The following is a 22,406-nucleotide window of genomic DNA, read 5'->3' as shown; positions in this document are numbered from 1 at the left end:
TTTATATTTGTCTCATGTCTCCTGTTTGTATTTATCAGGTCTGTGGTTTGACTTGGAGGTCTCCTACAACGGCTCCTTCCTAATGACTCTGGAAACCAAGATGATTCTTAATCGGCTGGGAAAGGAGGAAGAAAGTGCCCGCTTGGGGGAATTTGGCAAAGATGGGTAGGATGGAGATCTGCCATAACATAAACATTTCACCATAGTTTTGGTTGCATTTAATGCTCTATATACAGTCATATTCCATAGATTAGAGTGTCATTGAAAAGTTCATTTGTTTCAGTAACTCAGTTTAATAAGTGAAATTATAGAATAATCACATATTTTCAAGTAATTATTTCTGTTAATTATGGTGATGTCCTACTTAAAGCTAATGAAAACATAACATTTAAGATTATATATTACAGCAAACCAATAAGAATACATTTTTAATATAGAAATGTAGGCTTAATGAAAAATATGTTTAGTACCTGCTTGAAGGTTATTTTTTAAAGGTAATTTTAATCTGACAAACGAGCCTCATAGGAACACGTATTCTAATTTATTCAATGTGACTGTATATCTCAATCTGAGAAAATGCTTCCCAACTTCTTTACTAAGTGTTAAAAATCTTTTTTGTTATTCTCCCTCTTTTAACCCTTGCTCTTCTTCCTGATACTTCTTCTGTTTGACTTCTACTTTTCTACGGCTGTTAATTGGATGTTTCCTTTCTTGGTGAGTTCTGCTTAACTGTCAGCCTGAATGTTGAATTACCTAATGCCTTCTAATACTTTGTGTCCAAATAATTTTATTATTATCTGTTCAAAGCAGCATATTTTCTAATATTTATATGATAGATTACGTTTCATCAATAAGAACATAGCATGACTTTTATCCGCAATTACAGTACAGCCAAGCCCTGTATTCTCTCTAAACTTCTTCAAATTTCTTTTAGATGTTAATTTGAACTGTGGCACAGAGGCTTTAGGCTGCTGACCCATCACCTGTTAGTGTTGAAACCAGTAAAATACGATACATTTAGCTGAAAAAATGTGGTCATAATTAAGAATGTTATGTCAACATTCAGTCAAAAGGACACGTATCATCATATTTTAGAGTTCAGAAAGCTTAAATAAAAACTGAGAAGTATGAAATAAACAAATCACAGTCAACCTTTCCATTGGATTTTAAAGCAAATGGGTACTTTTAAAACATATTTCTGACACAAAAAGATATTTTTAAGTCACACCAGTAAAGCAGGAAGACAGTACTATTAGAGACGGATGTTGTATCCATAACTGCAATGGCTTGAAGCTTGTCACTCTCTGTTGCTGAGGAATGATACCTAATGACATCCTTTCAACAGTAATATGTCAAATGGATGTGTGGTTGTTTACTGGCGACACAGGCAAAGGATAGAGGAAGCACTTTGCTACAAACATGCAGAAACCCTTTGTGAACCTAAGGATGTCATCTCTGGTCAGGAGGACAGATTTTTTCCTCACCTACCCATCTGAGCATTTTAGTTTCCTCAATATCGAATCCATGTTCTCAAAAAAACATATTCAAAGCTACCTCACTGCACAATCACCACATGGCTCCCTAATATAAACTTTTTTGTGGTGGCACAATTGCTTTGAAAAATGAGAGGGCTTGACCTCCTAGGACATCAGAAATATAATGCTCACCTGAACTTGAGCAGAATTTCAAATGTCTATCTAAATGCTGCCACATGTTTCTTGCTTTGAATTACAATTCCCTTCAAAAGTGGTCCTTCACCACTGTAGTGAATTGCAGCCAGATTGGACTCACCATTAATCATTTGAAATCCTTCCATTTAATGCCGATTTGTCTCCGACCCACTTCGCTTGGACTTCTGGATTGGAGTTTAACTTTGATCTTTGAACTTCTGTCTTTGGAGACCATGAAGTTATGCTTTGATTTGTAGTTCCAAATGTAACGTTCACTCCAGGACAACTTTTAACTGCTTTCTTGGTTGCCTTGTGCTCATTGTTTTTACACATTTCTGAGATGCACATATATAGGTGTGTATGTAGAAACCCTGATCCTTTTTGGTTTTTGTTTGCTCCCAGATGCAGGCCTCGGACCTACTGCCTAGCTGCTAGTGATGAAGAGTCATCGAGTGCAGGTTCATCAGATGAAGAAGACACCTCAGACCTCTCAAATGATTCAGCTGGAGCAGAAAGGTGCCGTTAAGCTTGTGTACATACTCCTTGTTTACTTATTTCATTGTCATATTTCCAGTTTGGTTGTATAATGTAAAGGCTAGTCCAGTTTCTATGTAAAAATATAATAATACATACAAATATACTAGGCAGTAAAGGCATCTAGAAAGGACATTTCCAGAGCTCTCACAATGAAAATATCAGACTATCTGTTAGTTATTGTTCAATGATAGTATTAAAATGCATTTTTGTTTTAAAAGATAAAAACCAGTCAATCGATTTTAAGTGTTCTTTTGTTAAATGCAGTCTTGTGGGTGGACATAAACCAAGCAAGATCATGCGCTTTGTGGACAAGATTGCCAAGTCCAAATATTTCCAGAAGGCTACCGAGACGGAGTTTATCAAGAAGAAGTTGGAGGAAGTTTCCAACACACCCCTCCTGCTCACTGTGGAGGTTCAGCATCTCAGAGGAACGCTGGCTGTCAACGTTCCTCCTCCTCCCACTGATAGGATTTGGTATGTAAAGGAAGTATTGTTTTCCAGTTACGTTATCGGTAGGATGGTCTCCACAGCAAACACCTATCTTTTATTCAGTGGAGTTTCTTTCCTACTGATAAACACAACCAAGTGTTCCAAACAAATGTTTTGAAGATGACTACTCACAGTGTGATCATCTTCCCCATTTCTGTCAGATGTTGCTGAAACAGAAATTACAAATCTTTATTTGAAAATGATTAGAAATTAACAAGAGGTGCCTGTTGTCAAAACAAGTAATGACACTACTATACAAACGCCTGTTTTAAAGAAATGTCTAGGTATTACAACTGTTATATTTTGAGCTGTAGTAATGCATCTCTGACCCCTAATGGTAATGTCATACCAGGTTGAAAGGTGTTTAACAGTAAATTCTAAATTTTTGCAACTAAATGAATTTTTTTGGATGTTTTCTACTGAAGGTATGGCTTTAGGACTCCGCCTCACCTGGAACTGAAGGCTCGACCAAAACTTGGAGAAAGAGAAGTGACTCTGGCGCATGTTACAGACTGGATAGAGAAAAAACTCTACCAGGAATTCCAGGTATTATTGTATACAAAGACTTGCAAAAGTACACATGCCTGTTGAGCTTACGGGATACTGACACAAAGTAGTGCACAATTGTGAAGTGATAAGGTTGTGTGATTTTCGAATGTTGTTAAAAATGAACATCTAATTTCCTTTTGCACAAAAGTTCTTGCCACATACAACTGATGGTTGAAACAGAGACTCCCTTCTGAGCTGTGGATCTCTGTAACTCCTCCAGAGTTACCACAAACTTCTTTGTTGCCTCTGTGATTGACACTCTCCTAGCCTATCAGTGTGGGTGGAGAGCGATGTCTAGGTTTACGGTTGTCCATTTCTGCATTATGGATTGAACAGTTTTTCTTGAGATGTTCAAATTGATATATTATTTAATAACCTAACTCTGCTTTCAACTTTACCCCTGGCCTGTCTGGTCTGCTCCTTGCTCTTCATAATATTTGTTCATTAATGTTCTCCAGCCTCTGATGCATTATAGAGCATTTTGATTTATTCTGAGATTAAATTACACACTGTTGGACACTATTTACCAATTAAGTGACATATGAAGGCATGTGGTTAGACTGGATTTTTTTTGGCGTATTTGTTGTGAAACATTTTAAAACCATGTATTCCTTTTAAATCCCCAATTATGCACTACTTTATGTTGGTCTATTATTTATTTTCTGTATTATTTGGCACTCCAGAGTTATAAAAATAACTCGTCATATATCGATCTATGTCCTGTTTTAGAAAATTCTTGTAATGCCAAACATGGATGACGTGTGGCTGACCATCATGCACTCTGCCATGGACCCTCGCACAGCTGGTGGACCCTTAGTTGTCCCCCCAGAGAACGCAGAACCATCCTAGCATGACACGGACACCAGCCGTCAGCCTTGGAGATTGTTTACAGTGTTGCCTAAAGCTTCTGGAGTCTCATATGGGAAAACTCAAGCCAAAGTCTTCAGGCACTGTTCACAGAAAGACATTGCCTCAGTGAGTTTTTGTAGGAACCAGGTTAAGTTGACCAAGTAGAAACTGATGGAAAAGTGTTGCTTGCTGCTATGTTAACTAGTACTCCTCAATGAAAGTAACTCATTGATGAATAAGTTATTTGAAGGCGAGTCATGATTGGCTCTTAGCCAAATTCAGTGCTCAAGGTAATAAGAAGGAATTATACTTTATGGTTATTGTAAGTATGTCCTATAAACAAAGATGGGGACGCATTCGCCAGATACCTTACAGCTAGGTAGCTAGCTGACAGAATAGGAAGGGGAGCTCTGCAGTTTCCCTTCAGAAAGGCAGCACATTTAAATTACATTTAGAGTGATGCATGGAAAAAACATTTGGTCTTTATTTTGCAAGAGAACTGAAACCATAAACATTGTTTTTTTTGGTCAGGTATTAATAAACAGTATTTTTTTATTTGCAGTGACCAGACTTGAGCACCTTGTACAACTGCCAAAACCCTCTTTTTTTCTATTTTATTTTAATGCCACTGATACCGTTATCAAACTTCATGGTGAACAGCTGAAGTAGTAAGGGGTATGATCTGCTTTGTGAACTCTATATAGGAGTGACCAATACACAAACACAAAAAGTGCTTCATAGACTGAGATATGATTCTGTATAGAGACAATGTGACAAAGTATGTCTGAAGAAGAATAAATGCCTCTAACACTCAATTGAATGTAGGTCAAGAAGCTCATGGGTCCATTTCTTTTTTTTTTTTGGTAGCTGAAACCAGTTTTTACTAAGTTAAAGTAAGGCTGGTTTATGCAAACAGTTGCACAAGCTTTTTCTTTCTTCCCACATGATAAACACTATCTTATCTTGCATATCTCTTTTCCAGACGTGCCAGTTTATCAGTAGAGCTGATGAGGTAGCCCATGATGCATCTTTTTTCATACATCACATGTTGATATTGGGAGAGAATGTTGTTGACCAGCCTGGAATGTGCTTTTAAGACTCTACCTGCCATACCTGTATGTAAACAGACGGTACACTCAACATATGAAGCACATTTATTGCCAAGAATGTAGCTAAAGGTTCCCCTTTTCTAAACCAAAGTCCTTTAGGGTCAGATTCCTCTGTGTTCTCACATCGATAAAGCATTATAGGCTCATACTGAAGAGTGTGCTATGAACATGCAACAACTTTGTTTACAGGAGTTCTTACAATTTTGCTTTATTTTAGTTCAGTAAGGCACTGTAACACTGATTATTGTCTCGGTAATTTTCTTTTTGCCTTGATTTCAGTTTACACGGTCATTTGAAGATGCTTAAAGTGGGTTATAGCTTCAGTTTTTTGTCTACTTTTTGGTCTTATGAGAATGAAACAAGATTGTTTTTTGATGATTCATTAATAAAGTAATGTACTTTGTATCTCTGAATTATTAATTACTTTTGACAATTACCTGTAATTTTAAGGCTAATATTGAAATATTGTGAAGGCCAAAAACAATTCCACATGTATCTGCCTTATTTATACAATAAATCTGTTAATGAAATCCTTGTTGTTGTTTGGCTTACAATGTATTCTTCTGAATTTGTTCTATTTGTGTGAATTCTTTATTTTCTTAGAATGTCTTTCAAAGTAGCTGAGTTCAGTTTTTGTTCATCTATTGGGTAGGTTTCTCATAATAATGTTTGATTAAATCCTTTTTTTTTTTCAAAAAGGAAAGTTGGGACATGCAGGTGCTTTGCGTCGTTTGTCACACATGTCCCATATGAACTGATTTGGTGGTAAAATGTTTACTTAAATACAACCTAATAGATGGAGCATAGATAGTTGAATGTCATTAATAAGTGCTGCATAGATTTATAAATCTTCATATCGAGACTTTCGTGTCATCAGCAGTGTCCAGTACCTTTCCAAAGATTAGAAACAATTTAGACAATGAACTATTTAAAGACCTTCAGTGGTTAAATATTACTTTCAATGTACTTACTTATGCCAAATTCATAAAAAGCAAGGTTACTTAATCCTTTATGGTTATTTTAATAAAATGTTTGGTAGGATTATTATAATCACTATACATATAGATGTAATAACTAGTTCATATCTAAATTTAGGGAATAAATCTGGGTTTCACATCACTGTACAGTTACAGTTCTGTGGAAAAGTATTTGCTCCCTGACAGGCTTTTACAGTTTTGCTATTTCTTTTTTGTCACACCTAAATGTTTTAGGTCATCAAATCAATGTTTAAAATCAGGAAAAGAAAAACTGAGTAAACTTAATTTTTCAATCAGTGATTTCATTATTAAAGGAAAACTAGCTATCCAAACCAAGTCTGTTTTCATGACTCTACAATAGTGTAGCAAACTGGAATGGGGATCTCACTAAAGCTTCAATATATTTATTCTCAGAATCACAATATTTTCACTTAACTGGAATGTGAATGCTTATATTGCATCCAGCCATTAAAAAAATCTATGATGAAAATGAAAGTAATAATACAATGATTAACAAGACAAAAAAGAGATCTCAGCTCTCACCTGAACAAAAAAGTCAGGAGTGTTTTTGACACATTGATGCTTATGTTGCCTTGAAACAAAAAAGATTCCACTATTTTTCTCAAAACCCTTTGTTTACTCTAAATGATAAGCAGCTAAAAGCAGACATCAAGGACAGAGAGTTCAATTAAATATGTTTAGCAGATGCAAGACAATGTTGCATTCTGTTGATTTTAAAGAGCATTTTGGGTTTTACAAAATGTTTAAACATTTTATCACAGCATTTTTATACTGAATGCATTGGGATTATCTTAAAAATCAAAGTCCGTGTAGTAGGTTATTTATTTCAATTTAATGTCAACAGTCTAAATCAGAGTAGTGTAGGGTGTATCTCTGTGTATGAGCAATGATTAAGTAAATGTTTTTTGTGCATTTCTAAATGCTACAGTAAGAAAACAATGGCATCCGAGGTGACAGCTACTGCTGACCAAAATGAACACAAAGGCCCATCTCACATTTACCAAAACATCAGAATCAGAATCAGCTTTATTGCCAAGTTCGTACATACAAACAAGGAATTTGACTCCGGTACACTTTGCTCATTTGTTCTGTTTTTGCATTACAGAATATACAAATTTACAATTTACAATGTACAATATACACATGTCTTTTTAAAAAGGTGCATTTGCAACATCTGTATGCTGTTGTTTTGTACTCTTTTGAATGTTCATCAGAGAAACAGCCTGGGGGAAGAAACTGTCTGTGTGGCGGCTGGTTTTAGTGAACAGTGCTCTGTAGCGGCGGCCTGAAAATAAAACTCTAAACAGTTTATGTGCAGGGTGTGTGGGGTCTGCAGAGATTTTAGCAGCTCTTTTCCTGACCCTAGACCTGTATAAGTCCTGGATGGACAGAAGGTCAGTCCTGATTATTTGTTGCAGTCTGGACCTGTCCTGTTTTGTGGATGAGCCAAACCACACTGAGATGGATGAAGACAGGACAGACTGAATGATGGCAGTGAGCCAAAACATATCTTGATTCCCAGGACTTTGGGGAAAATATTCTATTCTGTGGAATGAGGAGACTGAATTGGAAGTTTTCTGAAGTTGTGCATCCAGTTACAACTGGTATAGAACTAAAACAGCAAATCAGTAGAAGAGTGTAACAACATGCAAACATGGTGGTCATGGTGTGATGGTTTGGGACTGCTTTGCATCTTTAGGGCATCTGAGAAACAGTTAAGGATATTGTTAGGGATACTTGTTCAATTGTTTAGCACACGTGCCCTCCAGCCATCACATGGTAGCATGTCTATGCATTTAGTCGTCCAGTGGTCACCAGATCTTATTCCAACAGAACTTGTTTGGAATATGGCGGATTGGGAAATTAATCTCATGGATGCGAAGCCAGCAAATCTGCAAAAACTGTGTAATGCTGTCATGTCAGTATGGACCAAAATCTATGAACAATGTACGTTCTTTAACAATAATAATTTATCAGTCTTAGTAATTAATAATTGAAAAACAAAGAAGCAGAAATTAATCCAGTTTGGTTAATATAACTCAAGCTTAATTAATTGAAGTGCATTTGTACATGTTTAGACAGCAGTCTATATATAAGATTAAATGAATTAAAGCAGATTGACTTTTTACAGGCCAACTCTTCAATTACGATATTAATATACAGAACTCCGTAACATACCGGAAGTTGTCGCTGCTGACGAATCTGCGCTTCCTGCTACGGCGAGAATTTACTGTTGCCTGGTTACGATACTCCGGTTTTGTTGACTGCAGGAAAGCGGTGGTAGGTGTTTGTTTTCATTCTCGTTTTTGGTCGAATAAATTAATGAGTAATATGCATTCTCAGCGCGTCCCGTTTAGTTGTAAAAATGTTGAATTCAGAGGATGTTGCCATGAAATACTGTTTTCCTTAACGTGTTGTTTGAATAAGTCAACATTAAACAAACGGAAAGTAAAAAAATGAACTCATAATGATAGTTATAATTTAATTTGTTGGGCAAAAAAAGCTGTAAACTGTTTGACATCTCAGTTTGACATGTTGACGTTTTATTGGTTACAGGTAAAATGCAGAACGCAAGAGATGAGGACCAACATGAGGAAGACCTGCTGAATGGAGAAGATGGGACCAGTGGAGAGACTGACCCACTTTCCTTCGAGGTTTAATAGAGCAAAGAAAGAGACTTGTTTTGTGTAGTTCTTACATTTCTGCACAGTCCATTATCCACTTATTTTTGGGGTGCCATATATAACCCCATAAGTGGATAGCTTGCTAACTAAATATTTAACTTGCTGGAAATATTTTTGTTTGGTAGTGTGACATTTATAAATGTATGTATGAAATGGTGAAAATATAACTTTGAAAAATTAAGCCCCATTTTTGTCATCTTATGAGACATTTTTGACTTTGCAACTTTACAAACGGCACCCCATACTTACTAACGGATGCTGTCATGTTCCACATAACAGCAGCAGGGGATTATGAGTAGTGTATGAATGTTTCCCCCATGTTAAAGTCTTAAAAGTGGAAGTTTAAAGTTATTTCTAACAATACTCAATGTGACACTCCTAACAGACTTTATGTTTTCTCACACAGAACCCATCAGCACAACAGTCAGACGACCCCACTCTTCACCCTGTTCTTGACCCAAATATGGCAGGTGATTATTCCACAAATCTGTCATTACACAGCCACACAGTATACTACACTGATTCTCAAATGCGGGTACAAGTAAAGGAAAGTCTCGAAGAATACTATTCATGTATAAACAATACAATTGTTTAATTTAAAATCTTTCAATAAAATGAGATAAACTTTTTTACATAGCCAGTATTCTATTTAGTTGTACTTCTCTAAAATAAAATAAAATTAGATTCATTCCCCTATCAAGATGGTTTGATCCAACCTAGCTCGTGCCACAAGACAGTTTGTTTGATTGTATGTAAACACTTTGACCTGCAACTTTTTTGGTTTGCTTTTAATCTATTTACAGTTAACTCAAAATGATTCATACCTTGAAGGTTTAGATCTGAAATGGTGTTTATTTAGCCAACAAGTTGGTGTCTGTTAGGAAAGGAAAGGGAAATCTGAAAAGATAATAAAATGTGTAAAATGAGAATGAAAAAATATTAATGCCTTTCCTAAAAATTAATTGAGAAATCGTTATTGGCTTTACAGCAGTGACATTCTTCCTGTAATTGCTGACCAGCCTTTTCCACTGTTATTTTGATGATTTATGTGTAGTCATAAGTCTTAGAGTGAGGTTGGGATCACCCTGATCTTTAGCCTCCTCCAAAGATTCTTCATGAGACTGAAGTCGGGCTTCTGGCTAGGCCACTCCAAAACATTAATATTACATCCAGTGAGAAGGAATATGTTGTCAAAATTAAGAGATATTTTAAAATCTAAATCTGCCAGGTGTAATAACAATTTTAGGGCTTAATTGTATGTGGGACCTCTTTCTCAATAATGACTGAGATCAAAACAATGTAAAATCTTCAGTGAAGCACAGGTTTCTTACTAAAGAGAAAGAGCAGAGAGAATTTAGTCAAAACAACAATTTAATTTCAGTTTTTATCCCATGTTGAGAGTTTGTAAGTCTTCATTCAATCCTTAAAAAGATATTTCAAGATTACTTTATTATTATTTTTGTTTTTTTGCACAGAAATGTTCGTTTTATTTCTAAAAATAATCATGGTTTCATTTTGACAACACTTTATGATCCCAAAAACAGACACTCGAGGTTGACAAATATTTGCTGTTTATTAGTTCCAATGTTTGATAAATCAATTACTATTCTGATGCTGTTTTATGTGATCTAAGGGGGAAAGGGAAAGGTTTGAATTCTCTCTTCCACATTGGTTGTTTCTCAGTTCAAGATCAAAACAGTGAGACAAAATTATCATACCTATTGCAGTTGCAAAATGATGATAGAAATGAATTGAAACTGTTCAGTATTCTCATTTACATTTTCTATGTGTGAACAGCAGGGACATTTTCTCAAAGTGGGAGTTCTCAAGTTAGTTTAAAGGACAAAGGGAAGAAAATCCTTTCAAACTACACATTTTAAAACATTGTCAGACATAAAATAGTCAAAGTCAAAGCAATGTTTTTCTTGTTTGGTTTGCTTTATAATGTCTTTCTGTTTTTCGCCACTCCATGTACATCAGAGGAGGTAGCAGATCAGGAACCACCACAAGAGGAAGAAGACATGAATGAGGAGTTCACCATCCTGGACCCTGAACATGTCTGTTTGGGATTTACTGTATAGATTAATGCTAAATAGTTAATGTATAGATTTATGTTTAAAAGTATGTTAATACATTGGTTTCACAAACATTTGCTGAATGTGTGGATGGTTTTAAGATCAACTGGTGATCTTGCATCTTCTGCTTGCAGCCCCTGATCAAAAGATTTCAAGATGCTTTAAAAGCTCACTTCCGAAAACGTTTGGAGAGAATCCAGCTGGAACTGATTGAAGAGGTCAGCTGCTTTTCAGTCTACAGCAACAAAATATTCCTAAATATTTTCAGAGGAAAATTACGCTAATGTCGCTCCAATGGTAGATTTATAGATTTAATTTCTGAGTCTTTCATTATGCTCTCCTTCCTGTGACTCCAGCGGGCAACTAGAAAGGATGATGCCAGACATCTAGAAGACATAAGCCTTGAGTTGTTTGACATCCAAAAACAGCTGCCCAGAGTTGAAAATAAGCTGAGTGACAGTCATCAAGCCAACTCACAGGCTGAAGCCCAACGGCGGCACGCACAAGATCAGCTGGAAACAACAAAGAGCAAATATTCTAGCAAGAGCAGTCAGAGCAGTCAAGCCAAAGCTAAGGGTAGGACTTGCTAATCATTTGATGCTGTTGTCTTAGATCATGTTTCAAGATTCATGTTTTCACCTCTTTGCTTTTTACTCTAATTGATAAATCGCGGATCTTTAAGCTGATTATGATATTTTCATGTAATAACCAAGACTTCGAATGTGAGAACAATATTTATTTAGGGAAATAATTATATTTGAAATTTAAATCCATATGCCGTAATCTCAAATCAAACTGTGTATCCATGATCAAACGCAGTGGTAGCTAAAACACCCCACAGCATCAAAATGCTAGGTTGTCAAAAGTGTTTTCCCCATAATTTTGGGTTTAATCACATTGGAGTTGCCATGTTGTGCTTGTGATGTTAATCAAGCTCTGGGGATCCAGCAGGGGACCTGCGATGTCTTTCACTTGCTTTAACACTAGTTGCTTGAAACATTTCGTGACCACAGACGTCAGGGGGACAGGTCTGTGGTCATTTAACCCTGTGATGGTGCGCTTCTTGGATACGGGGATGATGATGGAATGCTGGAGGCAGGAGGGAACATCTCACAGCTTGAGAGACTTGTTCAAAATCTGAGTGAAGATGGGGGCCAATTTTTCAGCGCAGGCTTTTAGGCAGAAGGGTGAAATACTATAAGGCCCTGGAGCTTTCCTGGTCTTCTGACACTGAAAGAGTCTATTTCCTCAGGGATCTTTGGTGCAGGCAGGGAGAGGGAAAGGGGTTGTAGAGTTGTTGGTGGAGGGTGCAAGTACTCCTTTTGTGAAAGAGTTGGTTGGAGGTGTGAATGGCTGTTTTTCAAACTTGCAGAAGAAGCTGTTGATGTCATGAGCCAGTAATAAGGTCATCACAGAATAGGGGAATGGGCTCCTATAGTTAGACATGTCATTCGGGCTCCTGGGTCGTTAGCTGAGAAGCCGTTTTTTAGCTTTTCGCTGTAGCTTCTCTTAGCTGCCCTTATCTCTTTGGTCACTTTGTATCTTGTCTACTTATGCAGGGCCCAGTCCCAAGTACTGTTAACCTCTTCTTTGATGCGACTCAGCTTCCTCAGATGTGAAGTGAACTATGATTTTTATTGTTGCTGTTTTTGCGAAAGGTCTTTGTTTGCACACGTCCTCACAAAAACTGATGTATGATGTCGCAATTTCAGCAAGCTTCAGGAGTGCATCAACAACTAATCCGGAAGGTCACAAAAGAACCAACAAATAAATAAATAAATATATTATGATCACACTACAAAGAAAAAGTTAGCAGATTTCAAGCCACAGAACTGTACCTCGACAGGATGTTGAAAAGTCAAATGTGGGCTGCATCAAATTGTACAGTGGGTACACAGTAGAACAGCAGAACGTCTCTTGCAGGTCATTCATCAAAACTGCAAATTTTAAACATCACAATAATTTTTACTTCTTTCTTTTACTCTAGTCTCCAGGCTCCAGGCAGAGTTAGAGAAGACGTCGCAGCAGGTCATTTTTGCACAAGCAGTCAGTGAGGATCTGTACTCCAAAGTCAAAATCATGAATAATGCCAGAAACAAAGTGGGCGCTGAGAAGACACAGGCAGAGGAAGAGAAAATAAAGCAGGTGCATAAGCTGTTATGATACGTTATAAATGACACATCTTTCTAATTTTCCTTGTGGTAGGAAAAGTTCTGAACTGAGTAGGCTATATGATTGTTTTTTGAAAATGTCCTTGTGTCATCAGGACTTGTATGTGGAACGACTGACAAAGGACTTGGAGAACCGGGTGCTGCAGATAGCAGGTTATGAGGTCCAGGGAAGTGCTCAGGCACAGGAGACATGGGAAGCCACTAAAGCCCTCTCTGAGGTAACTGTTGTATTGATGCTGAAAAAGGTAAGTTAAATCAGTTTAAATCACAGAGAAAGTCTAGTGTATCAGTCAAATATTTTACCTTTTGCAGAAAATGATGTAATGACTGAGAAAATTACTCTTAGCTACATGAGTGTTTTTCTAATCATTTTAAACTTATCATTTTATGTTAATTTTAATTTACTAAACTAGCCTACTGCCTACACCTTGGTGTTTTGGTGTAAAACGAATAAAAGTGTTTCAGATCTTATAATATTGATTTTCCACATGGTTACGAGCAAACAAATATATATCAAACAGAGCTAGCTTTGTCACTATCATTTATTCCATTTCAAAAGAAAAAATTATGTGATATGTGAAATGTTTTAATCCAGCAAGTGAGAAACAAAGAGTAAAATTTAGGATGAAAAATGTGATTCAATTCATTTCAGGCTTTCTATAACGCAGCAACTCATAACAAACATCATCTTAAGGTACTTTACAAGACAAAAAAAATCCAGTTCATACACAGAAATATATAATTAAATTAATCCAATCATAAAGACACGATCAAAATTCAGTTAAATGCATTGTAGCTAAAACCTAGTTATGTTACAATGCAGTCAAATTCAGTTTATCATGATAGCTAAGAAGAAGATTTCAATTTAAGGAAACCCAGGAGATTGTTACGTGTCATTGGCTTCCCCCTCTGACTGAGACACCATGTGCTCACAGTGGTCAACCAGGACTCAGGCTCAGGGTGAGCAGACATCTGCTGCTGCCAACATTGGGTTTAAGAAGACAAAGCAAACACGCAAAAAGAAAACACAAGCACTGGTTAAGTACTTTCTATGTTAAAGAAAAATAAATAGTTAACATCAGCACTGGCTCTATTGCTGGCAACATCTAAGGAGGAAAGTTTTAAGCCTAGCCTTAAAAGTAGACAGGTTGTCTGCCTCACTGACTAAAACTGGGAGCTGGTTCCACAGGAGAGGAGCCTGATAACTAAAGGATCTGCCTCCCATTCTACTTCTAGAGACTCTAGGAACCACCAGTAAACCTGCAGTCTGAGAACGAAGTGCTCTGTTAGGAACGTATGGAACAATCAGATCTCTGATGTATGATGGAGCTTGATGTGAGAAGGAGATTCTTTTCTGTTCTGATTTTAACAGGGACCTAATGAAAGAAGCTAAAGTGAGAGAAATATGATCTCTCATTTTCTTTTTAATGAGAGGTCCCGCTGCAGCATTTTGGATCTGCTAAAGTCTTTCTTTGACCTCCTTGATAGTAAAGAATTAGAAAGTAACAAATGCATGGACTAGGTTTATCTGTGTCGCTCTGGGACAAGACCAAGTCATTCATTTTTCATAGGCTCTGGTCCAAAGATGATGACTCCTGTGCTGTCTGTATTTAAAAGCAGAAAATAAAATCCAGGTTATAATGTCCTCCAGACATCTAGCTAAAATATTGGATTCATCAGAATATATGGACAAAAATAGCAGAGTATCATCAGCATAACAATGAAACATTTTCCTATGATGACTAATATTTTTACTACGGGGAAGCATGATAATTAAGATGATAAGAATAAGATAAGCTAATTGGTGCAAGGAGACAAGTTCAAATAAACAATACAATCGTATGCATTGTCCTCTTTCACCAATTACCATCTCCTATTATTATAATCATAATTGATGCATACTTTCTAACCTGAGGTCAGACTTAAAACCTGTGCATTCATGACTGTCTAGGCTGAGATGGAACTGGAGTCACTGCTAATGATGCATAAAAAGCTGATGCAGCAGTGGAACAACAACATAACAGACATAAGGAGACACGATGAGACTGCAAACGCCATGCAGGAAGCTGTACGGTAAGAGAGAGGGAAGGGGAAAGTTGAAGATGTTCCAATTTTTTTACACCAGAAGGATTTTGGGTTTCAAAAACTTAACAAGCAAGAGGTTTAATGAAAATAAAAACATAGCCAGGCAATTTGAGATCACTCAGGCAGATATGTGCAAAAATATATGATAATTCTGTTAAATGTGTCTAAAGGACTGTGTGGATTAAACTGAAATGCTTGCAAAAGCGATCTTAGCTTGCTTTCCTTTTTTTTTTTTTACTTTAGTGCGATTGAGGATGAGGTGATCTTGCTGGGCAGAGAGATTGAAGGTTATAAGAAATCCACCACTGTAGAGCAGGAGAATAATGAGACACTGACTGCTCAGCTGAATTGGTGTGAAATGGATTGTGTGACTTGGAAAAAACTGATCAGTCAGAAACAGATGGACCGAGAGGTGCTGCAGGCTCAGTACAGCACCTGTCTGCGTTCCCTGTCGGAGACAAAGCGGATCGTCTCCACACTCACAAAAGTATGGCAAGAAATCCTGTTTTTTTCTCAGGGAATATTGTATTATACCTGCTTGTACCCTCTGTAATTTAACCCTGCTCTGATTCTTGCTTTAAATTTTCTGTCTTGACTTCTCCTTTTTTCTCTTTTCAAGGAAATGAGTACACATCAAACTGAGCTAAGCAATCAGAGGAACCAGGTAGAGAAACTGAGTGCTGCACGTCTGGAGCTGGAGGAGAGCATCATGGCCAACATTCAGCAGCAGCTTACACACAGCAAGGCTGCCACATATTCACAACAGCTCACCAGCAAGATGGCCACTCAAAAGAAGGAGAAGGTAAAAGATTGGATTCATAAATGTAGGAAAATAACAAAAAACTATTCATTCATTCATCTTCTATACCACTTATTCCATAGTGGGTCACAGGGGAGCTGGTACCTATCTCCAGCAGTCTATGGGCAGGGTATCAATCCATCACAAGGCAACACACACATACAGGACAAACAACCACACACCCAGCCATTCACAGCTAAGGGCAATTTTGAGAGACCAATTAACCTAACAGGTCATAGTTTTGGACTGTGGGAGAAAGACGGAGAACCCAGTGAGAATCCACACATGCACGTGGAGAACATGCAAACTCCATGCAGAAAGACCCCCAGGAATCAAACCTAGGACCTTCTTGCTGCAAGGCAACAGTGCTACCAACTGCGCCACCATGCAGCTCATTTTAAGCTTAAATGTGTTTATCGTTTGTCCTTATGTGCTTCTTCTTTGCCTTTTCATTTTTTTATGGTGTCCTTTTGAGAATGACTCCTGTGCTGTCTGTATTTATCTTTTATACCACATTAACTATAGATGCATCAGCTGCAGCAGCTGGAAAGAGACACTTTGTGTGTGAAACTGGAGAGCCAAAAGGTTGAACAGCAAATCAACAGCCTGGCTCTTACCGTGGAGACTCTTAATGAGGAGATTAACAAGTACCAGAAGTTGCTGACTTCACATGAGAACTCCTTTTCTTCACTGGTTCGACAAATGAAGCAGAAAGAAAAAACAATCGCCACCCTCAATAACAGGATTTCTAATATTGTGGAAAGCACCGGGGTAAGAAACCTTAGCAGTACATTGCTATATGATACCCCTGATAATGATAAAGGGCCTTAGATAAACCCATTTTTTATTGCTGTACCATACTGACACCGAAAACTTCGTAAAGTTCCAACTTTTTATTTAAGTACTTAAATTTAGTGAGGTAAGAAAAAAATGTTTTTACCAAAATCGCCTGTGGCACGAATACTTTGCAAAACCCCCTTTTGCTAGTAGGACAACACTTAGTTGTTCTTTAACATTTCACACGCTTACTGAGAGACAGATCTTTGATCATTCATCCTGGGTCTTGGGTCCCTTCCTATGTTCTTCTCTCTTCAGCTCACCCCTCTGATTTTCTAAAAGGATTTAAATGGCCGTGGCCATGGAATAAGGTATGTTTTGATACCAAGCATGACAAAAATGTGCTGAGGGGCATTGGAAGAGAAGCAGGCCCACACCATCACAGATCCTCCTCCATACTTAACACTAGGCATGAGATGTTTTTCCACAAACGCTTGTTGCTAAAAAGCTCAATCTTAGTCTCATCTGACCAAAGTACAACCTCCTTGTTAAAGGCTAGGTAGCATTAGCAAACTCCATGTTTACTTTTGTAGTGGTTACATAAGTTATCTGCATAAAGTTTGTGGTGAAGATACCACTCTTTGCTGCACTTCTCTTGTGCAGTGTGGCAGGAAAAACATGGTCCTTATCCAGAGAAATCAGCCTCTGTATCACCTCATCTTTATTCCCCAGGGAAAGAGAATATAAATGGTTAGAATGTCCTTTATCTAAATGTATTTTAAGGGGTAATTAGGGATATCTATAGTTGTACCCAGGTGATTTTGTTAAAAACATAAGACGTTTTTCATTGCAAACTCAAATTAAAGGCTGGATTTTTCCACATTTTTCAGTGGGAGTTTATGCTACTATAGTCAGAGATAAATTTATCTTTAAGTTTTCCCCTCTTTTTTGTAGTTGTTTTTGTATGTTTTTTTGTAAAATGTAGGTCAATATGCAAAACATCAGTACTTACAAAAATAAAAAAAAATACCTTTAAAAAAGTATAATACAGTAAAAACAATAATCTGAATGTTCATTCTCAGTTACCTTGAGATTTTCACTTTAGGTAGCAGGTTAATTTCATGTTTGTTGATTTATGTTATTTTCTTATTTCTTTACTTGATCAATCATTAAGGGGTCGGTGAGACAAAATATTGATTCTTGATGTGACTAGTTCTGAAATAAACCATCTTTATCTGGAAACAAATATATTTTCAGAAAACACAGATCTAATTCCCTTCTATAAAGTAGGCAATTAGATGGCTCCCCTATGAAGTAAAATATTTTGCCCTTCAGACTGATCATTGATAGATACGAGGCTGACCAGTTTTAGTTCTTAAACAATTTTGATGTATACATATAATTAAGTAGACTTTAGAAATGCTCAAGATGCATTTGTGATTTGTTCCTTCCTATTTTCAGCACGAAGATCTGAATCCTCTGGAAATCAGGATCCAGGAAATATCAGCTCAGATTCAGGAGCTGGTTGCTCACGACAAGAATGACCAGAGCCTCTGGTTGCAGCTCCAGGGAACGCTTGTGGAACTGGGCAGAGAGTTGGAGGTCAACAGCAAGAAGATCCGCAAACTGCAGAAAGACTACACTGGAATGCAACAGAGGGAAATCCGACTAGAGAGTGAGCATTCCATGCAAGTCCATGCATTCGCATGGAAAATCAGTTCTTGGTTAATGAGTTCAGAGGACACTTAAAAGCTGAATGTAATATAGTAATGTTGTAGTGTATAAGGTACCAAGGTCTGATAATAGCACTTTTAATTGTAAAGCTATTTTGTTGTAGTATACATAACAATTTGGATACCCAAACAATGTTTTCTGTGACTTCACCACCGACAGGTCAGATGGTACAAGAAGAACGAGAGCAAGCAGAGCTGGACAAGAACTTGAAGCTGCTGAGGAGAGATCTGGAGAAGCTCAGCAAGCTGATGAAAAAGAACAAACAGCTGAGTGAGGCTCTGGAGCTGGAGAACACACTGATGGAGACAGACTTTATTCACAAACTCAAGGTATGGAGTGGCTGTGTTTGACAGCTATTTGTTCTCCTTTTTAACTTTGTAGTAAAACTAACTTAAACTTAATTTTGACAGGAAGTTGAACAGGAGTCTGTCAGTGTTCAAATGAAACTTGAGAAGACTCAGGAGGAAAAAGAGAATCTCTTCAGGAATTGGTTGGAGGCTGAGTCAGTCACATTTTAATCACTGTCTGGTCACCATCTTAAATATATTCCTTAATATAATTAAAACAGAAATATATAAGAAATGTATGGCTCACATAACCTGCAGGCAGCAGATCATGCTGTGGGAGAAGAAGACCCAGATTTTAAAGGAGACTCGGTCAGTGGTGGACTCAGAGATATGCCAGGAAGAAATTCAGAAGATGAAGGCTGAAATACATCGTATGGAGGTAAACATATTTAGCTTAATGCAACGAAGAGGGATATAATAAAAATTAATTCTGATTTGTCCTTTTGCTGTTTGTTTGTTTCTTCAGGGTAAAATCTGAAAGCCCAAGTATTGCCCATCTAATCTCTTTACAGTGGTATTTTTCATGTTTATTCCCATGATGTGTCACATGTTATGAGGGTAAAGACAAAGAACCAAAGTGTAACCATATATGGACAAGTGAGCACAATTTTATGCCATGATACCTTTGCATCACCAAATGGTAGTGGTGGTTGGTGGGGGCAAGAAGTAGGGTACACCCTGGACAGGTTTCCAGTATATCACAAAGATTGCTGAATTGCCTTTAAACGATTCATTAAATTAATGATACTTAATGATAAAATCTTAACTGTTTGCCTTTTTTCTGTCTATTTTGGATGCTACTTAATATTTGCACAGTTACGCATCAGCCAGCTGACGAAACAACAAGAACGGCTAATGAGGGAAAGCGAAGCCGCTGTGGCCAGAAGAGAAAACCTTGTCCTGCGCAAGGAGACCATGGTCCGAGGTTCACACAAAGAGGTCACAAAGGAGGAGCTGAGGCGCTCCAGCGAGACCCTGCAGCGCAAGATCCACAAAACACTCAAGGTAAGAGAGGTGAATTATCAAGATCCAGAAAAATGAAAGGGACAAACTAAGATTTCCCTAAATATGTCACCACAGGAGGTTGCAGATTGTGAACTGGAAATGAAGGAGCTTGATAATGGCAAAACCACTATGAATGAGAAGATTCTGCAGCAGAAGCATCACTTAACTGAACTAAACTGCACCAGCACAAAACTAGACAATGACTTGGTAAACCTCCAGGACAACCAATACACGGTAAATCTGCAAGGGAATTATTTTTTCCAAGTTCTTGGTGTGGATTAAAATAGTTAGTACAAGTATTTTAAGCATCACTCTTCACTGTCGTGAAAATTAATCCAGTGCACTGTTTTCATTTTTCAAGCAAAAAATAACAGCTGGTGGACATTAGTCAAGTGACTTTCACAATCAGTAATTCACAGTGTGTTACACAATAGCCCTAATGAAGGCGTGGTGACAAAGTTAATTTTAAAGCGTTTTTTTCCTACGTCAAGTCAACACAAGTGAATTTCCTGGCATGAGTATCACGGTTTCTATTTTTAACAACCTCTCCCACACATTGACAGCGAGGAGTGGAGATAACGTCTCATTGTTTCATCTGTCTGCATAATGTGTCTTGTAAATATTCAGAAATGTACCAGCACCAAACAGCTGCAGTTGCTCTTCATATTTTTTCCCCTCTTTCCAGAACCAGTGTTACCTAATCGCTCTGCAGAATCGAAACAAGAAGCTGCGGGAAGTTTGCGTGGGCAGCTACAAACTCTCATCCAGCAGCGAAACAGTTGTAGCCTCTCTACAGAGCCAGAGGGAGCGCCTGGTGGATTCCAGCAACATCTTGAAGCATAGATGTGAGGACCTCCCCCAGCACCAAGGGGTGCTCCACCACGTAACACAAGCGATGGAGGCATACATAAAAATGTCCCAGCAGTAAAAGTTTTAGAGTGAGGCAATGATTGAAACAGAACAGTGAGTACAACAAAGACATGTTACAGAGGTTAAAGAGCAAAGAGCTGATATGACTGCTTTATTTTAATATGTTCTTAATGTAATGCTTGAACTGAAAAACTTGTTTTTAAAACAGCATGCTAATTTAAAGACTATTGACGCAGAAATTCATAAAGGAAAATTGTTTGTTGTGTTTCAGTTTCTCTTTGGGATCAATATGTGATTCATTTTAGTAAACCCAGTCCAATTTATTCACTGTTCAGTCACTTGTGTTGATCTGTATATCTGTCATTAATTTGCTGCAGGGAAGACGACTCACATTTCATGTCTACATTAGGGGAAGAAGAATAAACATTTTAACCGAATAATAAAAACATGTTTAATGGCTTCTTCGGGTGTTTAGATATTTAAGAAAAAAGCATAGTGGACAATATAAAGCTTTTTATTTTAGGAGGCTCTTTCTTGATCATGCTGTGGCTCTTAGAATAGTGCTCTAAACCACACCTTTGGGGCTGGAAATGTTGGGTCTGAAACCAAGTTGATGGAGCAGGACATGGTGTCCTTGATGGCGGCATGCAAACTACGTGAATACAATGTGAAGACGTTTCAAAAATATCAAGGCTATGCTGACGAACTGGCTCTCCTTAGTGTGGCGACAGTTTTCCAAAACAAACTCATAGGCATGTTCATGTCTACTGGGTCACCCCTGAACAAACTGTCATCATCACTGCTAACATACAGGCATGTACATGTCTGGAAGCAAAGAATGCCATGTCATTAATTAGTTTCCCCTAATCCAAACTGTTAAAAAGATAATGAATAATGGCAGAAATTGACAGTGAATTGTATTTCTTTTCAGAGATCACAGTGTTTCAGTCTCCTTGCTTCACTGTGAGAGCTGCTGATAGATTATACACATTTCTTTCTCTATCAACTGTATGGTTATTATGTTGAGTATCTTGCTAGTAGTGGTAGAAATACAATCTGAGCCTGATTATACAGGAGAAATTCATTTTATGGAGCAGCTGTAATGCTGTGCATGATGGAAATTAATGTAGTTGTTGTCTAAACATTTTAATGTTAGTAAAATTGTTAATTAAATTAATAATTTGTCAGGGTATCAACAGGAAAGCAGGAAGAATAACAGTGATATTAGCAGTGTCATGTGGGGCCTAGAAGGAAGATCCATGAAGGTTTGTATGAAAATATTGAGAAGTTATAAGCAAAGAAAAAAATAAATATATAGAAAAAAAATTTTTTTAAAACACTTAAAAAAAGCTATTCTATAGTATGTCATGCTAGTTAGTCTTAATAAGCTTTGGGCTTATCTTTTCAATTACAGCATGGGACATGACCAAGCCAGTTTCCTTTAAATATATATATATATATATATATATATATATATATATATATATATATATATATATATATATATTGCTATTCTTCCCTTGCTACGTGAAGTCTTTGCTACCAATATATCTTTACTCCTTAAAAGTTCTTCTTAAAAAAAACCTCTGGAAACCTCTAAATATTTTAAGTGTTGATATTGTTTTCGCAGTATTTCTCAGTTTGGAGAGTTTGTTATA

At 37.2% G+C, this 22,406-nt stretch overlaps 2 protein-coding genes across 6 annotated transcripts in view; both read left to right on the top strand.

Moving 5' to 3' along the window:
- Positions 1-5,733, top strand: part of LOC124868204 (testis-expressed protein 2-like) — a 41,745-nt gene extending 36,012 nt beyond the window's left edge. For 2 of the 3 annotated variants that reach the window (XM_047365149.1, XM_047365150.1), the window contains 5 exons: positions 39-165; positions 2,073-2,186; positions 2,472-2,681; positions 3,122-3,242; positions 3,975-5,733. In XM_047365149.1, coding sequence (XP_047221105.1) covers positions 39-165; positions 2,073-2,186; positions 2,472-2,681; positions 3,122-3,242; positions 3,975-4,094 — 692 coding nt within the window. In that variant the 3' untranslated portion in view covers positions 4,095-5,733. The remainder of the gene's footprint in view (positions 1-38; positions 166-2,072; positions 2,187-2,471; positions 2,682-3,121; positions 3,243-3,974) is intronic. The other variant, XM_047365151.1, reaches the window with a different exon arrangement.
- A 2,671-nt stretch (positions 5,734-8,404) lies between these two features.
- Positions 8,405-21,216, top strand: ccdc40 (coiled-coil domain containing 40). Of its 3 annotated transcripts, XM_047366087.1 has the most exons (20): positions 8,405-8,481; positions 8,758-8,855; positions 9,292-9,355; positions 10,866-10,942; positions 11,095-11,178; positions 11,317-11,536; positions 12,948-13,105; positions 13,227-13,349; positions 15,083-15,204; positions 15,460-15,703; positions 15,836-16,018; positions 16,541-16,786; positions 18,254-18,467; positions 18,686-18,855; positions 18,937-19,028; positions 19,132-19,252; positions 19,690-19,878; positions 19,954-20,112; positions 20,564-20,841; positions 21,126-21,212. In XM_047366087.1, the coding sequence occupies exons 2-19, from the start codon at positions 8,763-8,765 to the stop codon at positions 20,804-20,806; spliced, it is 2,802 nt and encodes a 933-aa protein (XP_047222043.1). In that variant the 5' UTR covers positions 8,405-8,481; positions 8,758-8,762; the 3' UTR covers positions 20,807-20,841; positions 21,126-21,212. The 3 variants fall into 3 exon arrangements, with proteins under 3 accessions (XP_047222043.1, XP_047222045.1, XP_047222044.1); XM_047366089.1 differs by having other exon boundaries at positions 20,564-21,216; XM_047366088.1 differs by lacking the exons at positions 20,564-20,841; positions 21,126-21,212 and having other exon boundaries at positions 19,689-19,878; positions 19,954-20,106.
- Positions 21,217-22,406: the final 1,190 nt, after the last annotated feature.

This window comes from Girardinichthys multiradiatus, chromosome 5 (assembly GCF_021462225.1).
Source record: "Girardinichthys multiradiatus isolate DD_20200921_A chromosome 5, DD_fGirMul_XY1, whole genome shotgun sequence".
Taxonomy (NCBI): Eukaryota; Metazoa; Chordata; class Actinopteri; order Cyprinodontiformes; family Goodeidae; genus Girardinichthys; species Girardinichthys multiradiatus.
Note: the sequence above shows the minus strand (reverse complement) of the source record. Positions and strands in the feature narration are given on the sequence as shown.

Bases quoted from the DNA above. Each gene is read 5' to 3' on its own strand.
- ccdc40 (XM_047366089.1), top strand. From the start codon at position 8,763: ATGCAGAACGCAAGAGATGAGGACCAACATGAGGAAGACCTGCTGAAT. The intron at 8,856-9,291 runs GTTTAATAGAGC...TTTCTCACACAG, and splicing joins CTGACCCACTTTCCTTCGAG to AACCCATCAGCACAACAGTC. The intron at 11,537-12,947 runs GTAGGACTTGCT...CTTTTACTCTAG, and splicing joins CAGTCAAGCCAAAGCTAAGG to TCTCCAGGCTCCAGGCAGAG.